The following is a 10070-nucleotide window of genomic DNA, read 5'->3' as shown; positions in this document are numbered from 1 at the left end:
CTTAGAATAAATGCAAATTGTGGAAAATTCTCATGATTTATGTACATTTTTACATATCATTAATTAGTATTATGTCTTGGTGGGACTTGTTTGGGACTCGAAACAAAAGGTAAGGACTTGGTTGGGACTTGAAACAAAATGCTTAGGACTTGGTTCGGACTCGAAACAAAAAGTTCAGGACTTGGACTTGACTTGGGACTTGCCTGTGTTGACTTGGACTTGACTCGGGACTTGAGAGCAAAGACTTGAGACTTGCAACATAGGGACTTTGTCAGATGTTTATCTCCCTTTCACTCTGTACTTTCACTGCAAGTGTAACGTCTTATGTTGCCCTTTTCCCTCAATCTCATCTTTCACTGCCCTTCTTATCGCTCTCTTTTCCCCTCTCTCTGTCCTTGACTCCTTCTCCCTTTCCCTCTCACTCTCTTTCTCTGTCTCTCTCTCTCTCTCTCTCTCTCTCTCTCTCTCTCTCTCTCTCTCACTCTCTCTCTCTCCCATCTTTCTCTCTCTCTCTCTCTCCCATCTCTCTCTCTCTCTCATTCTAACTTTTCCTGCTGACTCTGCTGAACAGTGTCACTGTCATTATGGTCTTATGCAGTCATCTGTGTGTGTGTGTGTGTGTGTGTGTGTGTGTGTGTGTGTGGGGTGGGGTGGATCCCCACACCCTGTGGAGTTCTGCAACCTTCCGAGTCAAAGTCAAACTCAGGGAAGAAAAAAAAGGAAAGCGAGTGAGTCCATCTCTCCTTTCACAGTGGCACTTCAGAAGTCGTCCCGTTTAATGACTTTTATAAATAATGCTGACTATTCTACTTCTTATGAATGTCATCTCCTTTCGTCTTTTCTCCTCTTTCTCCTCTCTCTCTCAGACACCAATGATCTGTTTAACAATGCACCTCTTTCCCGTCCTCTCCCCTCCTCTCTTGTAGACAAGCATTTACAGTAACAGAGATGACAACTCGCCCTGTCTCTGAGTCTCAGTATGTTGTTTTAATCTCTCTGTTTCTCCCCCATCACCCTCTTCAGCCAATAATTCAACGTACAGTACTACAATTGACGTTTCACAAAAAGCCACCACTGTTCTCTGCTGTATGTTTACACAACCTCTGACATGCTTTGACATAATCTGTCATGGAGAATTTGCAGTTTCTGGTGATAGACACAGTGGACACTAAGTCAAGTGTGTACTATCTCTTTCCATTAATTCATTTCCATCTGGTTGTGTTTGTAGTTCCTACAGGGAGGGATGGATTATGGAGGTTTTATCTCCTAACCTCCTCAGACAAGTTTTCTTCATAACTGTTCACGGTACATTATTGGGAGATCGCTGAAATAAATACAAGTGCAGTGAATGTGTGGCTAATCATTTGGAGCATGCTGCCAATTTAAGAGATACTTTTTGGATTTTACCTCCACAATATCCCCCATGAATGAGGGGATTGCATTATCCAATGGAGGGATATAGCCTTATATATTAATGAAAACAAGGGACACAACTAAGTGATGTATCGTCCCACGATATACAAACAAATAATGAGATCTATCTTAAAACAAATATGTCTCAAGGCCTTATCTTATTTCATCCTGAAAGATCCTGCTCATCACATACTATTGGGTGTGCCCAAGGTAGCTGATGACATAACAAGGTGTCTGTTGGTTAAGCATAGGTTGTGTACTGTACTTTTAACATTGTAATGAGGTGTAACAGTTTATACAGGGCCCCATAGCTCTCGCTGGGGCCTGATGTTGACTTTTGACGGCTGTCATCTGAGATCTTATCTAGCACTACTCTGTAGTATCACAGTCACTGAACATTTGGTGTGACAATCTCTGAGGTTTGCTTGACATAATTATGTTCGTATGGAAACCGTTCTTATTAGCTAGTCACAACTAGTATCTATTCTGTACTACTTTTCTTGACAGAATATATGATCTTTACAAAAATACTTAAAGGGATAGTTCACCTACAAAATGACTTTTTCCCCTCAATTGATTACTGTGTCCATAGAGAACCACTGCTGGTCGTCACATTATTGGCTTAGGAATGCGACAAAAAATAACAATGAATTCAAGTCTCCATGGGCTGAGTAATCGATGGGGGAAAAAGTAATATTTCGGGTGAACTATCCCTTTAAAGTCCTTGCTCATAAAACCCAGCAAGTATAACAATTATGATTACCACATAAGAAATTACATTAACTAGGGAACAACTACCACAGATTACAGTACCAAATAAAAAATAGAGTATATTATCAGTTTCTGGTGACACAAGCCCTTCGATGTTGAGAAAATACAGCACAAACTTAATACATAATGAGATGGAATCATACAGTTACGGTATATGTTAGGAATAGGTTAGGAATATGGGATGTCAATGAATCCTTGAACGAATAATAGTCTCGTCTAGTGGGAATACTGTATGCCTACAACTTCTGCTACAATTTCCACGTGCACACAATATTTCTCAATCTAATCTAAGGGGTGGATTGCCATGAACCCTGCTTGCATTCATGCTCTCCAGAGGATGATGAACCTACAGTAACCATATCTGAGTGACCTCATGACCTTTCCTCTATCTCCACCCTCAGGCTAAAATGTAAAATCTTCATACAAGATATATTATAATCTAACTGGCAGATTGCCATGAAATTTGTTGCCCATCTTCATGCTCCGCAGAGAAAGAACCATTTCGAATTTGGTGACCTCATGACCTGTTATCCAGCATTAAACTCAGGTTAAACAAAACAAAACTCTAGTAGCAAGTGATTGTTCAGTCAGTTGATCTATAACAGTAGGGACATCTGGGCACATCCGTGTAAAATTGGCTATTTTGTCCAAAATGGAATGGGGAAAAAGAGGAAAATGTTTTAAATAAAGTATAACTAAAGTATGATGTCACTGGTGGACGGGTTTCTGAACTGCCCACAGCCCTCCTATGAGACACAAACTGTGTAGAAAACAATTGTGCCATTTTATCATGATTATTAGTGAGGACCTATTATATGTAGATAGGTTGAAAAGTGGTCCTTTAAGTACAGTACTTGAGTAAATGTACTTAGTTACTTGTAATACTTTCCACCACTGCTCCTCACAGGCTATTGGGTGTGCTCATGGTGTTTAAGCATAGGGCGAGTCCTTTATAAACGGTGGAAATGTGATATTGACTTGTCATTGTTCCATAGCTCAGGGGTTAGAGGACTGTACTTTTAAACCAGGGATTGAGAGTTCAATTCTAGCTTCTAGTTCAATTCTGCCTTGGAATCTGCCTCTTTGTACATTCTCCCTCCACCTCTACTGTACCCTGACTTTATTCATCCTCCCACCACGATAGACTGACAGACCTTTTTCCCTATGATGACTATGGTAACTCCAAGATAGCTGAATTTCCATCAAGGGATTAATGAAGGTATATCCTATCCTATCTGTAACGAAGTGGTCCTCAGTTACTTATATTTTGCACATTTATGCTTATTTTACACACATATTGTACCAGTGTTTGATTGAAGTATTTATATTTGCACAGCATATGCACTTTAGTCATTTGTATTTGCACACAAAGGAAAAGTCATGAGTTGAACTGGTTTATTGAAAGTATTATGAACATGGGAGTTGTTTCCTATCTGGCAGGATGGCCACTCAGCATTGGACAGTACCACCTGGGGAAACAGAGTGCAATATGTTTCAGGGCAATAGAAGTACAATATGTAATATGTGACTGTTACTTACTTACTGCTTCTGTTCTGTCTGTTCCAGTGTGTCCAGGCAAAAGAGTCCCCAGGCTACCAGAGCACCATATATTGGTCTGGACTGGACCACAGTGAAATGTCAGGGGGTGTTTGAGTTATGCATTGGAGCTGCTAATGATAATGGGACATGTCGTTTATCTTGCAATAGTGGGCATAATTGATATTTACTTACCTGTGTAGTGATATAGATTTATAGGCTCATGAGATGTGGGTTATGTGGGGTTCAGAAGTGTTGCATGTTTGACCGGTAATATGGTAGAGTCTGCACTGATTGTTTCAGCTGCCTATAAAAGGCTGCCAGGAAGCACACACACTCAGTGTTAGATCAGTGAGAGGACATGGTGGCCCTGCACACTAACATGTCCTAGCTGTTTGCTGCTTGTGTCATGCCATTTTCCATGCTCATACCTTCTTTTGGGAATAAATCACGGCGTGGCTGCATTTTATCTCCTGACTCTGTGCTCATTCCAGCCGCTTATTGGGCCAACTCTACACTATCCTATCCTATCCTAACCCAGTTATGTAAATAGGTTTTCAATGTAATGGTGGTCTTTTGGATGGGTCCCATGGACATTTTATGAGTCCTACTTCAACAATGTTAGAGTACAGTACTGAGTACAGTATTGCATCCCAGGACCCCCGGAGGGTGACATGATTGCATCCTTTCTTTCTCAATTTAGTGAGTCTATAAGGATGTACAGTAGGATGCCGGCTATTTGCATCAGCTAACCGACATTTCACCTGACCTCTGTGATCTCTGTGTGTTCCCAGACATCCAGGATCAGCCAGCAGATCGTGGCCAGTGACGGGGGGAATCGCAGCAGCTCAGTGGAGCTCACTGTCATCATCACCAATGTGCATAACCAGCCGCCACAGTGGGAGAAATCCGAGTACTGGGTCACTGTGCCCGAAAACACTGTCCGAGATGCCAAGATTGTGGTAGGTACTGGGGGGGTGGTTGTCGGCTAAATCTAACATACACAGTGTTTTAAGCGGTGCCTATTCGCTTCTACAGTCTAAGTAGTCTCCATTCATTCCAACAACACTATTAGCAAATTAACTCAGAAAACGTGGATTCTGCCATTATTGGTATGTACGTAGCCTTCGATTGAGTTCAGGAGAGTGAGTTGTGTAACTGTAACATGTCACTAGCATCCTCTTTCAATCTGGGGAGCTTGTTTTTCATAAAAATCCACCGTAGACATGTTATGAGATACTTTCTGTCAAGAAATGATGTGCATGTGATTTTTTTCCCAAGTGTTGCAGTTTGGAAGCACTCGTTGTAAGTCACCTGTTTCGAATCTGCACATAATGTAGGAGGCAGCAGCGCGACCCGTTAAATAAAACGAGTGCTTCCAAACTGCAACACTTAGAAAAAGTTGGGGCTAGTTCCAGGGTGGGTTGTGTAAGTGTTATACCTCTCTACACAGTGAGTGTTGCCTTTGTTTATAGCCAGAGGTGGGGGTCATGGATAGGGTTGGGATTCGGAACCGGGTCCATTTCAGACCTGGTTCCGACATTGCGGATCCGGAGCCGGTTCCATCGTTTTTTTATTAACGGTTCCCCAAACGGTTCTCATCAGTCGTCATTTAGCTCCGCTGTGTCTGTGCAATGTGCATGCATGCAAGCAGAGCCTGAGGTGACGTCACCCCACCTAAAGGAGTGAGTGGGGTCGGGGAGGATACGCCCACTGTTCTGTGCATTCAGCGACCGCTCACCGCCGCGGAGCGAGTGGGACAGTATGTCGAAGAGATCTCCAAAGTGGCCTAAGGCCGATTCTAAAAACGCCTCTAAATCCTGACCTAAGGTTTCTGAAAAACTTCAAATATTTATATAGCAGCATCAAAAAATTTACATTTTTGAATACTGTACATACTGTACAGAACCCAAATATGGGTGCCCGGCCTGAGGGGGTAAGATACCAATAGGGGTTCCCGCCCAGATTTAGGCCTAAGACCGATTCTAAAAACGCCTCTAAATCCTGACCTAAGGTTTCTGAAAAACATCAAATATTTATATAGCAGCATCAAAAACTTTACATTTTTGAATACTGTACATACTGTACAGAACCCAAATATGGGTGCCCGGCCTGAGGGGGTAAGATACCAATAGGGGTTCCCGCCCAGAATGGGTTAACAGAGAGGGAAATGACTCTGAGGCTGAGCACGCAAAGTGGAATAAATGTTATGCTATAGTTCCCTGGAAAGGTTGTTGCAACTTGTACCAGTTGCACATCCACATTGATGAAACAACTCAAAATCAATATGCCTACACGAGTCCACAACTCACGAGAATAATCTAGGCTCATCGTGTTTGAGAGCCATGCGGAAAGCCCGCACTCCCCGCAGCTCCACCACAGCCGGCGGGGGATGAGGATGATGCAAGGCTGGTTCACGTTCCCCAGGCTAGTAACGTAATAGAAAATAAAAACTACTAATGTCTACAGAGCTTTTCATTAGGTGTATTGTACAACTGTTGTTAATGGTGTTAATTTAGAACGCCAATGTCTCGACGTCTTTCTGTCTGATATTTTATGAATCACGTCAAATCAATTTGTCTGCACAATTTTTTTTACAACTTATAAGCAACTCAACTGATTTTGATTTGGCTCTAAATTACTCGCGTGACTGTTGAGAGCCCAGCGTTTAGGTGCATATACCTCCATAGATTGATTAGCCTACTTTATAAACAGTTTGCATAAAAAAGCACAGTACGTAGCCTACAGTTCAATACAAGGTCTGCTAAAAGGATTTTATAATCCAAGAAAGCATTATTTGTTTCCATTAGGGTAAGGGGTCCTTCATATTAAATTAATCTGAACATTAAAGACAACATGTGTCACCACAACAATATCATTTTTGCAATGTGTACTGTATTTAATATACAGCAAATTGCAATAATAGTGCCACCTCATAATTGTAAAGTGACTTTTCAATAATTTAATTAATTAATTTGTGTTTATTATGTACTTGGTTAGGTTAGTTATAATATAAGCATAATCTATGTCAGAAAAAAATAATATTAGGATCCGTTAAGGGAACCGTTAGGAACCGGAACCGTTAAGAGGGATCCGGGAAGGATCCGGAACCGTTCAAATCGAATCAAAAACGAATCCCAACCCTAGTCATGGACAGCAGTGGTTGGTTGTGTGGTTGCCAACAAGTGCCAGCAACAACTAATGCTAAAGGTGATTTATACTTAGTTGTATGCTGGTGCACCACACTGAAAATAGACAATCTAGAAACTCTAAGCATTGCAGCGTGATGCGTCGAGAGGTCATATCGATGACTGGCAGTTTGATGTCACTTCAATTTACACAGTAATCAAACTGTGTGTGGAATGGACCTGTTCATCTTTGACCTCAGCTATGAAGGCAGTTTTTCTATAAATGGAGGCGGGGGATGCCTTTATATGTTGTCACTGAGGCCTAGTGCACACATACTGTACACATGTACATTATTTATGATCGTGTAATACCCTTCTTTCTAAAACAGTTAGTCCCAATACTTGATTCTGATTGGCTGGTTGCCATGTCTAAGCACCACCCACGCTCATATGACTGTGAATGTGTGGCTCTGGGCGGCCTCTTAAAAACATCAAGCGCCTCCTATTCCCTGTCTGAGTAAAAACAAGGAAGTGTGGCTCGCTCTGGTGGGCGCAAAGCGGCGCAAAGTGTAGCTACTTGTGTGAATTAGGTATAGTTGATATTGCTATATGTTTGTAACCGTTTTAGAAAAGCAATAAGCCACTCAAGGTCCCAGCTTACCGGGTATTTTATAATGGTTGAAAGGGTCAGAGACACTTCGCTACCCGTCATGTCTCACTATGCCTCTCAGCCATTATAAAATACGTGGTAACCTGATACCTCTTGTGGCTTATTGCTTTAATATACTACAGATCCTTCATGAAGCAAGCTGGACCGGTTTGTTACATCAACTCCCTCCCCACCTTCCTCTATTTCACGAGGCGTAATGGTGGAGATTTCTTGTGGTTGCACACATGGTGCCTATTCATCAGTAAAGACTGCCTTGAGGAGACCTGCTAGGAAAGCTCTCTCTGTCTCCTTCCCGTTTCATTCTGTTTCCTCCCTCCATCCTTCACTAGCATTCTCCTATCATCAGCATGTTTACCCGAGCGCTTCAAAATATTTTTGCCGAGTACACAACCTTGCCTAAACTGTGTTTCACCTGATGTGCTTGAACTGACTTAGACACCCATGCATACATACTAACAAACCCACACACCCACCTACCCCCTCCCCCCCCACCCACCCACACACACACACACACACACACACACACACACACACACACACACACACACACACACACACACACACACACACATATGCACACCTTCCTCCGAGGGCTTTCTCTCTTTTTATCTTAGCCTCCCTCCATCCCACCTTGCAGTCCCAGGCTGGTGTCTGGGCTAATTTGCTCACGTTTCGGAAATGGTTGATTTGGAAGGTGGAGAATGAGTGTTTTCCTTCAAGCTATTTTGTCATGGATGTTGCATTTGTACGAAGGGTATAATTAACTGTGCTCACCCACTTACATGGTTGCTGCCTGTATTGCGACTAATTTTACCCTGGAACCCACATCACTTCACTTGTCATTTTTGATAACCTGTTTTCTACACTCGCTCCCAGCACCGCTCACTTGGGTTTTTATCCGTCCATGACAGACCAACAGACAGATGATTTTGAATGGAAAGTTCCCACCCACCTCCTATCTGTGTCAGCTCTTCAACAAGAGGGACAAAGAGACTTGAGGAGCAGGGAAGGGAGGTGAAACAACTCAACTCTGTTATGAAGCCCACACAATGGTCTCCCATCACCTTGGACAGTAACATTGAAAGATAGACACTTAATTACTATATTCAGCCTTCTGACAGTTGATGGAGAGAGAGAGAGAGAGAGAGACCGAGAGGCTAGGGCGGTCAGAATGACAAAGAGGCAAAGAGAGAGAGCAATAAAGAAGAAGCTCAGAGAAACGAGGGAGAATTGAGGATGTGAGATGGAGGCAGAGAGAGGGAGAGAGGTAAATCTGTCGCGCGAGACGAGAGTTCGACACAAGACTTCCCGATAGATCAAGGAAGCTCTGAGAAGGAAGTGAAGTGGTCACGTGACTGGGCTGCGCCATGACACTTTCATGGACACTTTCATGGGAGCCAAACTCACACAGGAAGTGCAATGAATACATGGCAGTGAATGGAGCCGGCTGGACCAGCTCATAACAAACATTATTCATGAACAATTGAGACCTTTTGTAAAGTAATCACTTCTGGAAAATAACAGAAGACATATCACAGGTTTCGATGTGCACAGAGTGCACAGTATATAATTTTATCTGAGGATCTAAACAGCAGCAGGTATCGTTACTGGCTCCGAAGTATCGCGATATTTGGCTGCCAGACAGGAAATGATGGGAAGTATCGCGATACTTGGTGCGTTCAGAAATGTACTTTGTACTTTATGGTATCTCTATTTTTATAGAGATACCATACCTCTATAAAAATTACACAGTGGTACACATCGAATAACAACACAGCAGACAATAATGTGTTACATGTCTTCTGTTATTTTCCAGAAGTGATTACTTTACAAAAGGTCTCAATGGTTCATAAATAATGTTTGTTCATGAGCTGGTCACTGAGCTCTCATTGACTCCAATGCATTTTGCCAAACTTCCGGGTAGGTTGGCTCCCATGAAAGTGTCCATGAAAGTGTCATGGCGCAGCCCAGTCACGTGACCACTTCACTTCCTTCTCAGAGCTTCCTTGCGATAGATCAGGAAGTGAGAGTCAACAACTCGCGGATAAACATTACGGAAAGGCTAATAACTAATAACTAACTAACTAATAACACATATGCTACTGACAACATACAACACGAAATAATTCATTTTGGTGAGGATTTAATAAAAATATTTTTTTTTACAAGCTCAGAACGTGTCACAACGTGATACGCTGTGTTGGCTATTTTCAGCACAGATTTGGTGTTGAACGCACCTATGTACATTCTTCTACTCTGCCACCAAAATATGGAATGCTCTGACACCATCCCTTATAAAATGTGGATCACTGGTTTCTTTCAAAACAGGCCTAAAAAGCCATCTATCAGGAGGGGGGTAAAGTAATTTGTCCCATAGAAACATGTTGATGTTGATGAATTGAATGCATAGGACCACAATGGAAACAAGTCCCCAGGACTTTTTTTCATTTAGCCTAAATGACTGGCTGTACCTGTTGCTGTACAATCAGCAACAATCATTTTGTGCATGCTGCCAGTATGCCAAGGAGGACATAGACACTTGATCCCAATGT

The 10070-nt window shown here is 42.3% G+C and overlaps 1 protein-coding gene across 1 annotated transcript in view; it reads left to right on the top strand.

Annotated features, from left to right (window-relative positions):
* The window catches only part of LOC308318631 (neural-cadherin), a gene marked incomplete at both ends in the record, with an annotated part of 165392 nt that overhangs the window by 105059 nt on the left and 50263 nt on the right, over window positions 1-10070 (top strand). Inside the window, one exon of the mRNA XM_080768256.1 lies at window positions 4515-4682. Coding sequence (XP_080624382.1) covers window positions 4515-4682 — 168 coding nt within the window. The remainder of the gene's footprint in view (window positions 1-4514; window positions 4683-10070) is intronic.

This window comes from Protomyctophum bolini (assembly GCF_963924005.1).
Source record: "Protomyctophum bolini genome assembly, chromosome: 7".
NCBI classification, from domain to species: domain Eukaryota; kingdom Metazoa; phylum Chordata; class Actinopteri; order Myctophiformes; family Myctophidae; genus Protomyctophum; species Protomyctophum bolini.
The sequence above is the reverse complement of the archived record's forward strand: the minus strand, read 5'-3'. Positions and strand labels throughout refer to the sequence as shown.